Source organism: Bacillus rossius, chromosome 6 (genome assembly GCF_032445375.1).
Source record: "Bacillus rossius redtenbacheri isolate Brsri chromosome 6, Brsri_v3, whole genome shotgun sequence".
Taxonomy (NCBI): Eukaryota; Metazoa; Arthropoda; class Insecta; order Phasmatodea; family Bacillidae; genus Bacillus; species Bacillus rossius.
The window spans coordinates 4,065,407-4,084,986 of NC_086334.1; the positions used below are offsets into that span (position 1 = coordinate 4,065,407).

Below are 19,580 nucleotides of genomic sequence, written 5' to 3' on the forward strand. Positions count from 1 at the left end.
TACCCCATCCTTTACTAAATTGTTGGGGTTTGCGTCCAGCCCTTTTGGAAACCCGAAGCCCCCGTTTGTTGGAAAAAATGTGGGAAGAAGCAGCCGAAAATCTGCAAAAGGTTAGAAAGAAAATGAGTAAGTTTTATAATAAGGGGCGAGTGGATAATGTATTTAAAATTGGTGATGAAGTGCTATGCAGACAATTTGTTTTGAGTGACAAAGTAGGGTATCAGAGCTCTAAGTTAGAGAATAAGTATGATGGACCGTATAAGATTGTAAAGATTTTAGGGCCGGTTACTGTCTTGTTGGAAGAAGTTGAAAGAAATAATAAGGTAAAAAAGGCCCATGTTAGTCATTTGAAAATGTTTGTAAGGCGGAGTTCCTAAAATGAATGTGGATGACCCTTTTAGGGTGAATATGGCTAAATTTTTTTATTTTTATTTTATTTGGAACTTACTCTGGTATGTTTTTTTTTTTATATAATTTGTAGTTGTGGTTATTTTTAAAATTTTCTTTGCTGTTTAAATTTTTTTTTTGTTCAAGGCGGAGGTTGTGGCCGGCAGGGCCACATTTTTACTTGTAATTTATTTTTGTTGCTGGTCTCTAGTTTTATATGGTTTTTTATTTCACGTATTTTTACGCCTTTTTTAATTAATGTTAATTTATCTGTAAATTTTTTTTAATTATATTTGTTTCTGTTAATTAGTTATACGCCGTTTGGTAGCTATCGATTATGAGTTTAAGAATATCGATTGTGTTTCACGTAAATACCACTTGGTGAGCGCCCGGCGGTTGGCTGATGACGTCAGACATTCGGCTTGCCGGGAAGAAAAAATCAGCTGGGCCGGCGAGGGAGTTGGTGCCGAGCGACCGTCGAGGACAGAGCCATGTGACGGCGCGGACTGGTATGCCGGACGGCAACGGGCGACGAAGAGTATTGGGTTGGAGGCTCCACGATGGGTGACAGGGCAAATGGATTGCCCTGTGGTACAGAAGAAATCAAGGTAAAGAGAGGCCGCGATTTTGATTTTTACCCTCGTGGTGCTGCACTGGTTTTTGGCAAACCTAGTGAACTGTGTATTTTCCCATACTAAATTTTATTTGGACGGAACTTTTATTAGCCTGTTTGGTGAAGAGGCCCATTTGTTTCACACGTTGTTCCAGTGTGGGATTTTTTAATAAGGTCGCCCGTTTGCCTGTAGTTGTAATAAAAGTATAAGTTTGGAAGAAACGAACATTTTGCAATTTGTTTTTGAGACTTTGTCTTCGGAATTGGCATACTTAAAGTTGCATTTAGCTAATATATCAGCTTGTGCAGTATTATTAAAAGTATGCGATCGGTATTGGACTACATGCGCAGCCTGATGTTGGTTGGTGCGGCCATTCTACGTTTTTATGAAATCATTGGCAAGTTAATAAAGAAGTAAGACTTTGTTTGAAGTATATGATAAAAACTTCGGTGGTAACATAGTTATGTTACGTGAAGAGTTTTTGCTACATTTCCCTAAAAAAAAAAAAAAAATAAGATAATTTTTTTTTGGTCATCGTTCACGCCTTTGTGAATTCGTACCTATGGCCCGGCGTGGCATTAGACTCTGGAGTTGGTGAGGAAGGTCAGGAAGCCAGCGTACGCCTAGGATATTAACTTTGTTTTTTTGGCAAGTCTTTAGCAACGAACATCTGAAGAAAGACTAAACCGTTGATTGAGAGTTTAAGAACTTTATTTAAATAATTTGTTTGTACTTCAGTATTATTTTTGTAGATTTTTTTATATATTTGTATTGATTGTCTTGTTTGATTTTTGGTATTAGGGCAGTCAGTAAATTTTGATATTTTATAGTGGCCACGCCTCACGCCCTTATATATTTTTATACTTGTTGTTATCAGTATTTATATTTTTACGATTTTTTAAAGGTTATTGTTAGTATCGCAAATGGGGATAAGATGCTGCCATTATTAACGTCAGCTTTTGTAACTAAGCTTGTATGGTTATGTATAGTAAAAATTATTTTTGCAAATTTCTATTTTTTAATAACATACGTCCAAAGTCGTGCCTCTTGTTTGTTTAATGGTTACTCTACTATTATATCCTTTGAATTTTTTTGGCCTGACCCCTGGGCAGTGGTGTGGGGAATTTATATTGTTTAGCTTTTTATGCCTGGTTTTAATATTTATTTTTTCCCTTCGCGCCCAGAGTGAGTCGGGGACGCAACCCCTCTTCCAATTAAGGAGGAAGAAGGGTTACAACTTTTTCCATTATTTACAATAAACATGTTGTTCGGCTCTGACTAACTTCAAATAAGCATTCCAGCTTGTCTTATGAAACTGCAGTACCGAAGTTTAAAGGTCGAATTCAAAACTCTCTCTTTCTCTCTCGCAATTGTGTGAGTGCCGGGGGGGGGGGGGGGTAGTTCAGATCACTTGCCTTCCACCAAAGCATCCCAGGTTTAATTCCCTGCAAGGTCAAATACAGATACTATTTACAAGTGGGAAACGTAGCGTATGTAATGCGGTGTTTTTCTCAGTTGTAGGTACATATGATTGTCAAGCGACCCACAAAGTTAATTTTGACGTGCAGTGCTAAGCTACACAGAGAAAATTAAAATACATAAAATGTAAAATTTCTATACTTTAAGTGATTATTCAGGCAGCCATGCACCTCTAAGAATATTTTATTTGAGATATACTAAGGAACTATTTGTGTGTATGAAAAGGGGGGGGGGGGGGGGGCAGTGGCGGATCCAGGATTTTGGTTTGGGAGGGGCTTGACCCAGTTGAGGCTAGGCTTTATCAAGGCAAACACTAAAACAATAGTGGACCCAGATGCTTTTGGAGGGGGCTTGAGCCCCTTAGACCCCCTTCTGGATCCGCTACTGGGGAGGGGGGGGGGGGGGATCTGCGAATAGTGTTTTGCTATAGCGAAAATCTTACAGCGTTAGCTGCATGGTTAATAATACCACCCTCCTTCACTACAAAAAAAAGGGGGTAAAGTCGGTTTACGGACGATAATTTTACGTGATAACGTCATAAGAAAACATTGATGAAAAATTGCATACTTTTTAATTTTCAAATATTATTTACAGTTTTTGCAAATTTAATTTAAATAATTTGTTTAAATATAATCACGAACAATTAGTTAAAAAGCCCGCCTTAACCTGTTTGATATAGAATATTTTCTCGCACGGTGGTTGGCCGGTTCTTGCACGCTCGGGTCAGGCGGAGCGTGACAATTTTTCGTGCGTGCAGCCGGCGTTCATCGATTTATAAGACGTTATCACGTCAAAAAATTGCCATTCTTTCCAAGTACGCAAATTTTTAAATCCGAGCCACAATTGATTTTCCAAGGGGCCATTCTTTTAATGTACATACATTCAAATAACCAATCACTATAAGGATAACCAGAACTCTAGTCACTAACAAACAGACAAACCACAGTGGCGGATACAGAATTTTTTTTTCAGGGGGAAGATTTAAAAAAATCTAAAAAAAATATTAAAATTTGAACACTTATATTAAATAAAATTTACACTACTCTGACCCTATTAGACCGACAGAAGTATCCATAGCCAACGTAGCTTCTCACACAGTAACACATTGTCTTCACGGATATTTAGGAGATTTTTTCATAATTTCGGAGGGGGGAGGATATATCCCCCTCTTGCGTAGCCTGCATGCGCCCGGACGTAGAGGCGCAACGCCTGTCACCGGCAAAGGAAAGTTTTTTAGTGAGCGAAGAATGAAGTTGTCCAATCCTCCATCACGAGACACTGGCGAGCTATCGAGTACCAAGAAACCGCTGTGATTGGCCGGACGCCCCAGCCAACCACGAGTCATTTGGGCAGGGGGTGTGCTGGGATCGATCTGGGCCGTTTGTACGTCTGGTGTTCCTCGACATCATAATTACAGGGGGAGGAAACATGTGGGTGTGGGTTTCTACTATTTGCTCATTTACCAGAAAAAAAAAAATCTTTTTAGATCGGACGTAAAAATCATTTAAAGTTTCAGTTTTGTCTTTCGATGCAGGGCAGGATAGTGAGATACAGGAAACTGGTGATCCTAATGCTTTTATTTCTATTGCGCTTAAGATTTATGAGACGTAATCTGCTGTTGCCCACACAGGGATGGCAAACGTGATTATCTGTCGAGAGGGCTTCATAATGAAAGCAATATTCTCACGCGCCTACTCATCAATGGTTACGGCGAGTTAAGTCTACATGGGCGATTCCCCGCTTCGAGTCTGTGTGAATCCCGCCTCAGTAGCTTACGATGCATAAAAAACGCCTAATGCTAGACTCGCAACAGCGCGACCGTGCGACATGAACGAAACGATTCGACTCCAAAATATCGCGTTATTGTGAAAATGCAGTTTTTACTCGTGCGAAAAAAAAAAACATTATTTATAAAAAGGTTTGTTATTACATGCGCAAAAAAGGGCTATAATCATAAATGTTTACAGGATTTTAAATCGACATATTTAAGAGAAATATGTTAAGTTCAAATTTAACATTAATAAAAATAAAACACTATGCGAGTAAACATTTCAAACATTTTACAGACAAATTTAATAAACAAAAACAAAATAAAACCGAAATATAACCAATACATCAGTCTAACCACATTTCGAAAACAAAATTTTCAAACTCATTTCGATAACGCGCCTGCGTCGGAATTAAAATATAACATATTTTTCAAATCGGAAAGTTATATTTTGCCGCACTGGCGTCACAGATGTGTCAAACGCGATTGGTTAGAGTAATATTTTTATTTGCGTCGCGTCCATCGCGCTATTGTGATTCCAGCAGAGGCACTTCTTGACGTGTGCTCGCCGGCCGGTCTATTTCCGGGATCCTTCACACCCCCGCGCTCGCGGGCCGCGGTGACGTCACCCGTGACGCAGGCCCGCCGGCTTGTGACGTCATGGCGCACGTGCGGCCCCCCTCCACCCCGCCCAGAGGGGCGGAGATCTCCCGCCCGCGCCATCCTCGGCTTCATTACCGCCCTGTTTCCGCGCTGATTGCGTTCTAGCGCGCATCTCACTTCCTTCCGAACAAACCTCCGGAAAACAATACCGCCACGTAATTACAAACTACTATTAAGGATTGCAATTTAGACGATTAATACATAAATGGGCTGAAACTGATAAATGCACGTGGAAACGTTAATTTTCTTGTATAAAGCTGCTATAAATAATTCTCAGTTTGTTTACGAGCTTGTATAAGTACAAAACGATAGTAGGAAAATGTAACCATCCCTGCATAACAACACACTTTCTTGAACACGAAAGTGAACATGATAAGTGAATAAGATAGTGAACATTTATTCATAGTGAGCAAGCAACAAACATCGGGGACAGTTCACACGGCAGAAAAATACGTGTGACAGGCAGGAGATCCACTTTTGAACTTATTTGAAGTTAAACTTGTTTCTGCGCGATGAGGGTAAAGTTTTTAAGTTTTAATATGCAACGGAAATGCAGTGAACTGCGCGCGCACCCTGCAGCGTAAGTTTGAGGAAGCCTAAGATGCACATAAAGTTCTGCCATTCCCGATTACACCCGAACAATTCACCTTCGGCCAACCTCGAGTTTATTTATATATATATTTATATTTCTCTGTTTATTTTAATGTAGCTATACTAACCTAACTAACCGTCCACAGTGTTTTAAAGTGTTTTAATGTAGCTAACCTAACCGACCACTTTTAATATTTGAATTCATTTTTCCTGCGAAAAAGAAAACAAATCCCGAAGTTGGCCGAAGGTGAATTGTTCGGGTGTAATCGGGAATGGCAGAACTTTATGTGCATCTTAGTGCTGACTGGCGGTGGAGTGAGTGGTCAGTGCAACCACTCACCACCAGGGGCGCTTGCGTCCCTGGTCACTAAATCCAATACTGGACAATTAGCAGAACGGACCACGAGTCCAAGTGCCCAACCCCCGCATGGTAGACTCTTTTCTACTCTGTCCAACACTTCATCCAGACCATCCTCTGTCTCCTGTAAATTCCTACACGTAATGCATGCCAATTTGCATCCCGCATGAATGTGCCCAGGGTTTTCCCTGTGTCTATGCAGGTTTTACATGGGCCCAACCTATCTCTAGTTATAGTCTAGATTTAAGAGTGAGAGGAGTTAGTCATGGCGCCAATCGCTGCCATGGCTGGCCAATCCCCTCCTAGCACATGCATGCGACCCTCTCTCTGCATGGCTAATCCCAGCATGACTAGGCGTACAGGCTTCGGCCTTAGACGCACCTAGGTCTCTCCCTAACCCGGACCCCTCCAAAATACTCTTAGTTTTAGTTAGGTTAGGAAAAAAAAAATGTGCATCTTAGGTCTCCCGTAAGTTTGACGGGTAATATGTTGAAGAATAAAGCGCTTGCGCTATTCTGCTATCCACACAAACCGACCGCATGTGGAGGCATCAACGTGTACATGTGTATTCGATTTCGTGAACATTGTGGGACGTACCAAGCGCATCTTTGTGCCAAAAAAATAACAATCTTTGTGATGGTAAAACTATTCTGGATCTGGAATACATTTTATCAGCTTTCATAGTCACGAAAAAAAAAAAAAAACCCGGAACTTTAAAACTACGTTGTAATCCTGGGATAACTATATCAATAACTCACAATTCTTCACAATTTACAACAATGTCAGTTTAGCTCTGTGGAGGTCGGCCACCGTGGCGCAGTCGATAACACACCGGGCTCCGGTGCGGGGGCTCTGGGTTCGCATCCCGGGTAAGACATGGATGTAACTTGTGTTGTCTTAAAACATCAACAATCACAACTCCAATTTCACAATGACTCGGGGTGACATAACAATCCAAAATTAAGGGGGGGGGGAAGATGATTCGCACACTAGTGACTGTCAAGACTTGCCTGTGTGCCACCTATCTCAAAAAAAAAAAAAAAAAAAAAAAAAAGTGGTTAAGTGTGCGATAGTGCATTTATAACTCATGGCTTCGAATCCCGACAATGGTCGATAGATATTTATCAGTACCTACTTTTTTTCCATTTATTATTGAATTTTAGGCAATATATTTGAGAAAAAATTATTCTATTAACATATTATTGTAATAATTTTTAATGCATAGCTCAGACCGTTGGTTTTGTAATTTTAAATTAGTCAGAACGATACCTTTAATTTTTACCTATAATAAATGTACATCTTATAAACACAATCGAAGTGATAGTATAGTTATATAGAAACGAGAGAGGGGGAAAACACAACTAGTTATTACCTATTACCTAAATAATCAATTAATTACATCAGGAGGAATAAACCTGTGATCTCTGTTCACTATAGCCGTAGAGCTTGAGAACCAGAAATGCGCAGATACTTCGGAATTCTTAAACGTGACACAAATATATACTTTATTTATATTTTTTTTAAATAAAACCTTAAAGCTCAAAAAACCTACTAATTAATAAAAAATTAATTGCTGTATTTCTATACGCATTCAGTTAAATCACACACCAAAAATAACCTATAAATCAGATGAACTGGAATCAGCAACTTCTTGGATAAAACTCAAAAAGAAAAGATAATTCATAAAATACATAAATTCTAATTGTTTTAATCAGATTAGGTGTTTAATAGTATAGTACAATTTTCTAAGATAATTAGCAAACGGTGATCAAAGCAAACGATGATAAAATAACATCAATTTCACTCGGGGAATTACAGAGACCAATGCTACTTACAACACAAAAGTCTTGATATTAAAAAAAAATTAATAATAAACTCTCTTAAATTCTAAATGAGCGTTCTTTTCATATTGCAAATTTACAAAAAAAATAATAATATAATTTACGCACATTTTTAAGAAAAAAAGGTAAGATAAAAACGCTACGGCGTCTAGAATTAATGACGAATATTATAAAAATTCAAAATATTATGTCGTCAACAGTTGTTAAGACTTCATAGCATTAGCCAGAACTACCAAAATGAACATTCAATATTACCCTATAACTACCAATGATACATTCAGTTATTTTGGCTACCTGTTTGTTTCCATATTTTAAATTTCAAGAAAAAAAACTTGACTTTCACAGAAAACGTATAAATCACCATTCACCTTCGATGAAAATACATACTCTAACAGCTGTAACGGAAAAAAAAAACTGACAACAACCAAATATTTTAATAGAGACAATATAGGAAACTCGTACGAGAAACGCGAAACAAGTGATGTCAGCGAACATGGTGACATGGAGTGTAACTACGTTTTAATTAAAATGTATTTTAAGTGAGTGAGAGTAAAGGCATCTAGTAGCGTGGAGCGAAAATAAATGCAGTAAATAGTCTTGCGCTTCGCAAATAATAATTAGACAGGGTTTCCCACATTGTATTATAAATATTTGCAACAAATTTACCCATCGTTAAAAAAATAAAATACCACACAAAAAATCCTAAAAACATAGTGCATCATACAAATCAATAATTTAAAGTTCACAGGAATGATAGCTACAACTACAACCCGAAAGACTACGAAATTAACCAAAGAAAAGGTTAGGTTAGGTTCGATCAGTGTAATACTTTTTTTTTTTTTTTTTCGGGATGGTAGGTTAAGTTCGGTTAGATTCGGTACTCTTAACTAAAATGAAAGGTTGGTTAAGTTAGGTTAGCATTATTTAAAATACTCTACGACCGGAAAAAAAATGTAAATCATTGCAATATGGTGTTTCTTCACGAGATCGGCAAACTTCGAGAAATTACTAAACTGTTTGTGTGTAGCTCTCATCCTTGTAAACTGGAAGTTTCACCAAACAATTACACTGACTATAATTTCAAGTCTCAACAATAACAGTTCCTACAAAAAAGTGATGAGGTAAAGTGGTTGAACCAACCATGCTTTAAATATACAAAACGTTTACCACCGTTAACCTTGTGCATTACACAGAATGGTAGCTATTGTCCCATTAGCATTAAGTAAAATTTCCCAAAAAAGGCGGGAGTCACAATCAAATTTTCATAATAAACTTTGCAACATAACTAAACAAGAATGCTAAGACTACATGCTCGTTGTTTCAAAAAGTTTCACAAACCTAGAAACTACCTTCAATATTTCAGCTCTTAATTCAGATGTATCCTAAAACAAATGCTTGCATTAATGTCAACTACTAATGAGCGGTGTTTCAAGACACAAGGGGTTGACGTCGTCCGACCGACGACCATCCCTAAGCCCGACCTGCAACCGCCAGTATACTCTCCCGCTAACGGAACGCACCCCTGGCCGTGGCCCACCCGAGACGAGCGAGCCACCGAGCCGAACGGCCAAACCAGACATTATTATAAAGCACACAAAATCCGAGTGGACTAGAGACGAACCACACCCATTCCCCCTCAAACAATTAATTACGAATTTTGCGACCTTAAAGTCTCTTCCAGACGCAGTCATTTAGTTTTTAACGTAATGAGGTCAAGCTTGGCGCGGCAGGGGCCGACGCGCCACCGGACGCCATGCCAGTTCCGCAGTTCAACTCGACTCACGGACCGGGACGGACCTACGTCCCACGGAGAGACCACAACCATTGTCTTCATCGCAAGTAACGTCCGGTAAATATAGTCATTTAGCATAAACCAAACCTTTTTCTATTCACCTCTCCGTGCGTGCCCGGTCCGTTTTTTACGGTTCAGGACCTAATCCGACCGCGTAAACGTAAAGACGCCCCGCACCACACCTGGTGCGCAGGGTCGTTCTTCAGCATACGGCACGGGCCGTCTCCCGCAAACCACAGAACTTTCTTAAGGCCACGCGCCTTCGCGCGGACCACAAACCCGCAAGGGAAACTTCGCCAAGTTTAGTGGCGGTGCGTGTACCACCCAGTGGGCACGGCACCCGCGTAGAAACAATCGCTTACGGGACTGGCCGACTCCAGTCACCCACAAACTCTGTGTGCCACGTCAATTGTGCGCGCCTAATTTTCATTAAGGGTACTTTGTTAACGTAATTTTGCGCCACGTCATTTGTGCGCGCTTAATTTTCATTAAGTGTACTTTGTTAACGTAACTTTGCGCCACGTCATTTGTGCGCGCCTAATTTTCATTAAGGGTACTTTGTTAACGTAATTTTGCGCCACGTCATTTGTGCGCGCTTAATTTTCCTTAAGTGTACTTTGTTAACGTAACTTTGCGCCACGTCATTTGTGCGCGCCTAATTTTCATTAAGTGTACTTTGTAAACGTAACTTTGCGCCACGTCATCTGTGCGCGCCTCTCTTGCATCAAGTGTACTTGGCCTGCATACTGTTACCCGAGAAACCAGTGCCACGAAACATTGAACATATACCGGCCTGCACCCCGCAACGGACAAGTAGCCCTCAGGGGCATGTCTGTGCTCAGTAATTGTATGGTGTGACGTCAATCCCTTGAATAAAGGCACGTCGATACTACGGCAATCCCACGCATTCTTCTTTAACGTAAATTCCCAAGCAATACCGCCGACGGTTCTAGCGGACCACGCTGGGGCAACGAACCACGAACCCCCATTGGTTAGACACCGAGCTAGCCTGGCGCCCTCCCGGAACATAAAACGTTGACCAGACCAGCCACCCCGCTAGAACCAGCGCCCGGACTCGAACACGAGACCGCGGCTGACGGCAGGGTTATGCAGAGAAAGAAACAGGAATAAAATTAAGTAATTTGTCGCATAGGCCATTATGCCACAGCGATACCCGCCCCTTAGCATGTGTATACAGCGAACACACTGACACCGGTCCGGCTGCCTCCCCGTCAAAGCTATCAAGTTTTTGCGGAATGGGTCTCGGGGTTTGGGTTCGTCCAAGTGATGGAAGGCAGGGATGTGTCTGTAGAGGTGATCCTTGGGCTGTTTAGGCCACCCAAGACGCCTTACACTACAAATGATACACTCCGCTACGTGAAGTGTGTTTTTTATTACATATAAACCTTTACATTGTGCTATCCATCCCCTCGACGCGATTGTTCGAGGTTGGTGAGCTCTGCGCGTGCACGGCTGTTCAATGATGACTCCGCTTATAATGGTGCGAGGGGGAGTTTGATGGAGAACAATACGTGGCGGACGTTGCTGCTGTGATGGCGCTAGGCGCGGGACGGCTTTTAAGACCTGTGCGGTGACGTATGGCTGGTGGGGGTCATAACTCACGCTCTAGATGAGGCTGCGGGATTGGGGCGAAGTTTACCTCTCAACGTTGCACGAAGACGACCAGCCTCTCCGAGCTCCCGATGGATACTGCCGACTACATGTAGCACGGCGCTACAGCGGGCCTGCTAATTGCGTGCCAAAAACGCAGCGCGCGGGGAATAGACGCGGCCAAGTTTAGGACATATTCGCACGTTGAACAATTCCATTAATAAGTAAAAACATTTGAAGAATTATATATTACATAGTTTATGTCTGTGGGAGAAAACATGTGCCCTTGAATGCTAAAATAGTCCGGCGGAAGCACATTGCCACACCCGGTGGAGTGCTTTCGCCGATGTGGCCGGTAATGGCGCTAGCTGCGGGTCGCTCGGTACTCTCACACTCTTTGCACCATGTTGCACGCGCGGGCGTGTTCGTGGCACACGGCTTTGAGAGGCGTTGGTGAGGCATCGCGGCCTATGCGACTAAGAGGCGCACTATCGCACTATATCTGTGTGCCAACTCACAAAGCATTGCGACTCTAGATTTTCAGAGTGTGACATCGCCATGTGGCTAGTAAGTGGGATGTTCGTGGTGGTTTGGCAGAGATACCCAAGGACGTAATCCCTCCAGGACGATATTCTTGTGATGATAAAAAAAAAAGGTGCTTACTCTGGTAAAATTGGGTTGATTCTGACATGGCTCCTATACATGTAGTTCTTTGAACATGACCTGTCCTAATCCTGGAGTAGTGACTCGTTGAAACAGGCATTTGACATTTCGTGTTTGTGACCAACATTGTATTTACTAGTTTTTATCTGTGGTACTGCGTTACTAAATTAAGGGCCATCGGACCTTAGTTAATTCCACCACATGGGCACAATAGGACAGGCAGTTGTCAGCGACGTATTGCATTGAATTTAAAACTGCTACATGATTATGAAATATGACACCTAAGTGCTGTAGTCACTTCCTACGAGATGTAACCATGTAATACAAAGAAAACCCTTAATTATTGATATACTTTGACGTCGTCTGGCCGACGACCACCCCAGAGCCCGACCTGCACCCGCCAGTATACGCTCCCGCTAACGGAACACACCCCTGGCCATGGCTCACCCGAGTCAGGCGACCCGAACAGCAATCAAAGACAAAGCCGCGGAAACCTGAGTAGACAAGAGAAGAACCGTACCCATTCCTCCTAAAACATTAAATTAGGATTTTAGCGACAATAAAATCTCTTCCAGACACACCCGTTTGGAGTCTAGCGTAATGAGGTCACGCCTGGCGCGAGAGAGGCCGAGCCTCCCTCGGACGCCATGCCAGTTCGGCAGTTCAGCGCAGCTCACGGACCGGGGCGGACCTACGTCCCACGGAGAGGCAACATCCTTTGTCTACATCGAAAGTAACGTCCGGTAAATATAGTCACTAATTAACAGAACCCCTTTTATTACTTAACCTCTCCGTGAGTACCCGGTCCCTTTTTTCGGTCCAGGACCTAATCCGGCCGCATCAATTTAAAGACACCCCGCACCACACTTGGTCAGCGGGGCTGCTCTTCAGTATACGGCACGGGCCGCCTCCCGCAACTTACAGAACTTTATTTAAGGTCACGCGCACGGCGCTGACCACAAACCCGCAAGGGAACTTGGACAAACTTAATTGCGGTGCGTGTTTTACCACAGTGGGCACAACACCCGCGCCGAGACATTTGCATACGGGATTGGCCGTCTCCAATCGTCCACCCCCTTAATTCAGTGTATTTTTGTATCCCGTATTTTGTATTGCTAACTTACGTTACCCGAGTAACGAGTGCCACGTAATTTGTGCGCGCCCCCTTAATTCAGTGTATTTTTGTGTCCCGTACTTTGTATTGCTAACTTACGTTACCCGAGTAACGAGTGCAACGTAACTTGTGCGCACCCCCTTAATTCAGTGTATTTTGTGTCCCGCCTTTGTGTTACGAAATTACGTTACCTGTGTAACCAGTGAGACGTATGAGACGTAACAGCGTCCGAGGCCACGTAACGCGGAACACAAACCATACGGCGCCACGGAATAACGAGTAAACCCCCCCCCGGGGACCTCTGTAGAGTGTTGTATTGTGTACGACTCGTTCCTATGAATAAAAGGTACGACACCACCACCTCAACTCCACGCCTCTTATTTAAAATCATCTCACGCAACACCGCCGCCGGCCCTAGTGGGCCACGCAGGGGCACATACATCCACGACCCCCAAACTCACGACTAGAACCGAGCTAGTCTGGCGCCCACCCGGACAATACGTAGCAAGAACCGCCTTTTCCCACTAGGAGCCACACCGGGACTCGAGCCCGAGACCCCGGACGACGGCATTTGGCGCCCGCTGCGTGGGGCAGAAAATAACGTGAAAATTTTTTTTTCTCCACCTCCTGGACATTTTCGAGATAAATTCACCAACAGGCGACAGCGGAGACACGAAACGGCCATTTTGGACACAGGAAGGGTCGAAGGCCAGACAGACCGGCGCGACGAGGCGAGCGGACAAAGGACACTCCAACCACCCCCACCTCCACACGTCATCACGGCGAGGCGAGCAACGGAGCGACGTCACCACCCCCACCCCGCGCGGACCGTTTTCGCCTCCTCTTTGTGCGGCTGTCCGGGCGCTCTCGGCCATCGCCTCACACGCCCATCCGCACCCCCGCCCATGCCGCGGCCATTCTCGGCCTCTGTTTTGTGCGGCTGTCCGGGCACCTGCCTAGCCGGCGAGCGCGACCCCGCGCGCAGACCTGCACAGCGCGCACAGAGCCACGAGTGAAAAACACGACTCGACACAGCTGAACACGCACGATAACAAGAGATGGATGCAGACGAATGCAGTGGGTGTTACCACCTCTACCCGAGATGGTACTTAAACGGCAGGATCGCCGCGGGGTACGAGTGTGGCTATTGTCAAGAGTATCGCACATACGGGATGACGATGTGTGGAAGCCGGTCGTGTCCTGGAGGAAGTAGCATGGGCTACCACTGCGACGAGTGTACCGACCTATGGCATCGTGACTGCACCAACGAGCGTGAAGGTACTTTGAGGCGCGAGTCCTTCACGTTCACGTGCGCGCGATGTACCGCAGGACGAGCCACCCAAGTGCAGTATTCGGGAGCAGCGCTACTAATTCCTCCCCTACGATACGCCGCGACAATTCACGACATCGAGACGCCACTCACGCAGACGCAAGACGTATCACGAACTCACGCCCCGACGACATCCGCACCGTCACGTACAACCGTCCCGACACCGACACTCACGCAGACGCAAGACGTATCACGAACTCATGCCCCGACGACATCCGCACCGTCACGTACAACCGTCCCGACGCCGACGACCTTCATCATGCCGCCAACAATCCCGCTCCCGTCGCCTCCTGTCCCGGAGCCACCAACCTCGGCATCCCTCGTAGACCTGACGCCTCCCGACCCAAGTCCGGAAACACCGTCACCAGCGAGACCACGCTACATCAACCTGACGCCACTCACGCCGACGCACTACGCCTCACCAAGGACGCCTTCCGTCCCGACGCCGACGCTCGTCACCCTCTCGCCGCCAATCCTGCTCCCTCCGCCTCCGGGCCCAACGCCACCAGCCTCAACACCCCTCGCAGACCTGACGCCACTCAACATGACTGCGACGACGCTTGACCCGCCAAAGCCGACCGAACGACGCACGACGCCGACCGTCCCACCGCAGTCTGCCACGACGACCCGAATCCGCAGCGTGTCGGAGACACCTCACGACGCCGGGATGGCCTCGCCACCGCACCTGACCACTGTCACAGTGCCGCGAAGGACCGTTCCGACGCAACCCGCGTCGTCTACGACACACGCCTCATCCGGGACGCCACCAGACTCGGCACCGACACGTCGCGCCACACCGTCGCCACCGCCTAGCTTCAATTACATGCAGCCGTCGTCACTGCCACATGAGCGCGCGGTCTCAAAAGGGACGCTGGAAAACGGAATGCCCAGGGCCACGACGCCGAGACGCCTGTGCGAGGCCCCGCCACCGGGACTCGCCCCGCGGTGCCCGCCTGGCTTCGAGGCACAGGGGATGGAGCCCACCAAAACGAGACAGACGTGCACGACATCGACGTCGACGCCGTCTTCGGCACCGCCTGAAACATCAAAAACGCTAGAGGCGCCACGACGCCGCCCCTCGGCCGGCCTGCCACAGCAGCTGCCGAGGCGACGCGCACTCTGCCCTCAGGAGGCGCCACGACGCCGCCCCTCGGACCGCCTGCCACAGCAGCTGCCGAGGCGACGCGCACACTGCCCTCAAGAGGCGCCACGACGCCGCCCCTCGGACCGCCTGCCACAGCAGCTGCCGAGGCGACGCGCACACTGCCCTCAAGAGGCGCCACGACGCCGCCCCTCGGACAGCCTGCCACAGCAGCCACCGAGGCGACGCGCACTCTGCCCTCAAGAGGCGCCACGACGCCGCCCCTCGGACAGCCTGCCACAGCAGCCACCGAGGCGACGCGCACTCTGCCCTCAAGAGGCGCCACGACGCCGCCCCTCGGACAGCCTGCCACAGCAGCCACCGAGGCGACGCGCACTCTGCCCTCAAGAGGCGCCACGACGCCGCTACTCGGACAGCCTGCCACAGCAGCCACCGAGGCGACGCGCACTCTGCCCTCAAGAGGCGCCAGGACGCCGCCCCTCGGACAGTCTGCCACAGCAGCCACCGAGGCGACGCGCACTCTGCCCTCAAGAGGCGCCACGACGCCGCCCCTCGGACAGCCTGCCACAGCAGCCACCGAGGCGACGCGCACTCTGCCCTCAAGAGGCGCCACGACGCCGCCCCTCGGACAGCCTGCCACAGCAGCCACCGAGGCGACGCGCACTCTGCCCTCAAGAGGCGCCACGACGCCGCCCCTCGGACAGCCTGCCACAGCAGCCACCGAGTTGACGCGCACTCTGCCCTCAAGAGGCGCCACGACGCCGCCCCTCGGACAGCCTGCCACAGCAGCCACCGAGGCGACGCGCACTCTGCCCTCAAGAGGCGCCAGGACACCGCCCCTCGGACAGTCTGCCACAGCAGCCACCGAGGCGACGCGCACTCTGCCCTCAAGAGGCGCCACGACGCCGCCCCTCGGCCGGCCTGCCACAGCAGCTGCCGAGGCGACGCGCGCTCCGCCCTCAAGAGGCGCCACGACGCCACACCGTGACGTCACCGCGGCTACCGGGTCGCCTGAGCTCCCTGCATCTGCCTGACGCAATGCAGGTCGACGCCACGGCACCTGGACGCCCGACCGCCCCCCCACCGCACGTGACCGTCACTCGGCCGATGACACCTGTCATCCGTCTGGCAAGACGAGCCGCGAAACGCCCGCATGTCAGCAAGGCTGAGCCGGGCCGTGCCGAGCGCCTCCCGCGCTTGCTGCCCGCCTGCCGAGAGCCACCTGACCTTGGTCGCCGCCGCCCCTGCCGGCCGGCACCCTGGCCACCACCGCACCGCCGCCCGCTGCAAGACACCGCAGCCACACTCGGAACCACTGTCACCCCCCCGAGAACGAGTCCGGGGAGGTGCTTAGGGCACAACCGCACAACGACCACGCCGACACCACCCACATGATGATGGAACTGGACGACGGGGACGAGGAGGCCTCTACTCCAAACCCGCCCGGCACACCGGAACGGGAGAGGAGGCTGTACCCATCCACGCCGTACCAGACGCTGAGGGCCAACGTCAACAGGCCACCTCGACGAGTCGACCCCCGGATGTTCGGCGTGGGACGACCCGGGACAGGTGCTCGGGCCCTACCAACTGCGGCCACCGCGAGCACCACCCGGGTGGGGCTGTTGCCGGAGCTAGGAGGCGCCACGACGCCGCCCCCGGCACACCTGCCACGACGGCAACCGGGGCGGCACACACGCTAGCCCAGTCGGCCACAATCACCAGGTCCAGTGCGCTGACCCTATCAGCCGCTGACCCCGCCCAGGCGCCACGACGCCGCCCCCGGCACGCCTGCCACGACGGCAACCGGGGCGGCGCGCACGTTGGCCCAGTCGGCCACGTTCACCAGGTCCAGTGCGCTGACCCTATCAGCCGCTGACCCCACACCGGCGCCACGACGCCGCCCCCGGCACGCCTGCCACGATGGCAACCGGGGCGGCGCGCACGTTGGCCCAGTCGGCCACAATCACCAGGTCCAGTGCGCTGACCCTATCAGCCGCTGACCCCGCCCAGGCGCCACGACGCCGCCCCCGGCACGCCTGCCACGACGGCAACCGGGGCGGCGCGCACGCTGGCCCAGTCGGCCTTGATCACCAGGTCCAGTACGCGGAGCCAACCAGCTGCTGAGCCGCGAACCACGCCGGGATGGAGTGGCCGGAGCTAGGGGTGGCCCCATGTTAGCGGGACCATAAGCGGCGCAAGGTCGGGCTTCACAGGGGGGGGGCGTTTGACGTCGTCTGGCCGACGACCACCCCAGAGCCCGACCTGCACCCGCCAGTATACTCTCCCGCTAACGGAACACACCCCTGGCCATGGCTCACCCGAGTCAGGCGACCCGAACAGCAATCAAAGACAAAGCCGCGGAAACCTGAGTAGACAAGAGAAGAACCGTACCCATTCCTCCTAAAACATTAAATTAGGATTTTAGCGACAATAAAATCTCTTCCAGACACACCCGTTTGGAGTCTAGCGTAATGAGGTCACGCCTGGCGCGAGAGAGGCCGAGCCTCCCTCGGACGCCATGCCAGTTCGGCAGTTCAGCGCAGCTCACGGACCGGGGCGGACCTACGTCCCACGGAGAGGCAACATCCTTTGTCTACATCGAAAGTAACGTCCGGTAAATATAGTCACTAATTAACAGAACCCCTTTTATTACTTAACCTCTCCGTGAGTACCCGGTCCCTTTTTTCGGTCCAGGACCTAATCCGGCCGCATCAATTTAAAGACACCCCGCACCACACTTGGTCAGCGGGGCTGCTCTTCAGTATACGGCACGGGCCGCCTCCCGCAACTTACAGAACTTTATTTAAGGTCACGCGCACGGCGCTGACCACAAACCCGCAAGGGAACTTGGACAAACTTAATTGCGGTGCGTGTTTTACCACAGTGGGCACAACACCCGCGCCGAGACATTTGCATACGGGATTGGCCGTCTCCAATCGTCCACCCCCTTAATTCAGTGTATTTTTGTATCCCGTATTTTGTATTGCTAACTTACGTTACCCGAGTAACGAGTGCCACGTAATTTGTGCGCGCCCCCTTAATTCAGTGTATTTTTGTGTCCCGTACTTTGTATTGCTAACTTACGTTACCCGAGTAACGAGTGCAACGTAACTTGTGCGCACCCCCTTAATTCAGTGTATTTTGTGTCCCGCCTTTGTGTTACGAAATTACGTTACCTGTGTAACCAGTGAGACGTATGAGACGTAACAGCGTCCGAGGCCACGTAACGCGGAACACAAACCATACGGCGCCACGGAATAACGAGTAAACCCCCCCCCGGGGACCTCTGTAGAGTGTTGTATTGTGTACGACTCGTTCCTATGAATAAAAGGTACGACACCACCACCTCAACTCCACGCCTCTTATTTAAAATCATCTCACGCAACACCGCCGCCGGCCCTAGTGGGCCACGCAGGGGCACATACATCCACGACCCCCAAACTCACGACTAGAACCGAGCTAGTCTGGCGCCCACCCGGACAATACGTAGCAAGAACCGCCTTTTCCCACTAGGAGCCACACCGGGACTCGAGCCCGAGACCCCGGACGACGGCAACTTGAACAATTATCTACACACACTCGGCACACACTGTTCATGCATGGCAAAACACAAATCACTCGTAGGCTGTAGCTATTAAGTTTTAAGAGCCTGACAAAAGTGGGCTTTGAGATCCCTATTACAGTCTTAATTATAAATGTTAATGATGCGCTTGTTTCAAGAGCAAACTCTGCTGAGTTCAAGCCAGCACTGTACGGCTGGACGGAGTGGGTTTAGCTGCAGAGCCAAAGCAAAACAGCTGAGAAATAAATTACACTATGGCTGAGATGTCAAGGTTGAAAACATTGAGGGGCTCTGTTGTATATCAATGTGCCTAGTCTGTATGCGAGATAATGATGGCCGAGCAGCCGGCCTCCACTTGGTATCACTTTCGCACGAAAACTTACAGTGTCTGCTGAGTAGTCTAAAGCCATGTTTTTGAGTGAATTAGCAGCAGATTAAATTTGCTTATTAATTGAATCATTTATGTCGATGGCGAAAAAATGTCTTATAACACTGTTCACAAGAAATTTTACATAGTTGACTACACCAGTCGGTGATCCCTCTGCTCGCACGGGCCTTTATGTCATTATGCTGCCTCACAGGGGATGTGCGCGACCTTAGGAGTGCTGCTAACATGTGCAGTGTGACGAGAATGTAAGATGGTTCAGTGCATCTAAAGGCTCTCACCACCGAGGAGTCGATTGCTGCCCAGGTCATCACCATGCT

At 48.7% G+C, this 19,580-nt stretch overlaps 1 protein-coding gene across 9 annotated transcripts in view; it reads right to left on the reverse strand.

Annotated features, from left to right (window-relative positions):
• LOC134532524 (protein retinal degeneration B) overlaps window positions 1-8,088 on the reverse strand; it is a 104,095-nt gene extending 96,007 nt beyond the window's left edge. For all 9 annotated transcript variants that reach the window (XM_063369000.1, XM_063368993.1, XM_063368990.1 and 6 more), the window contains exon 1: window positions 7,996-8,088. In XM_063369000.1, coding sequence (XP_063225070.1) covers window positions 7,996-8,065 — 70 coding nt within the window. In that variant the 5' untranslated portion in view covers window positions 8,066-8,088. The remainder of the gene's footprint in view (window positions 1-7,995) is intronic.
• Window positions 8,089-19,580: the final 11,492 nt, after the last annotated feature.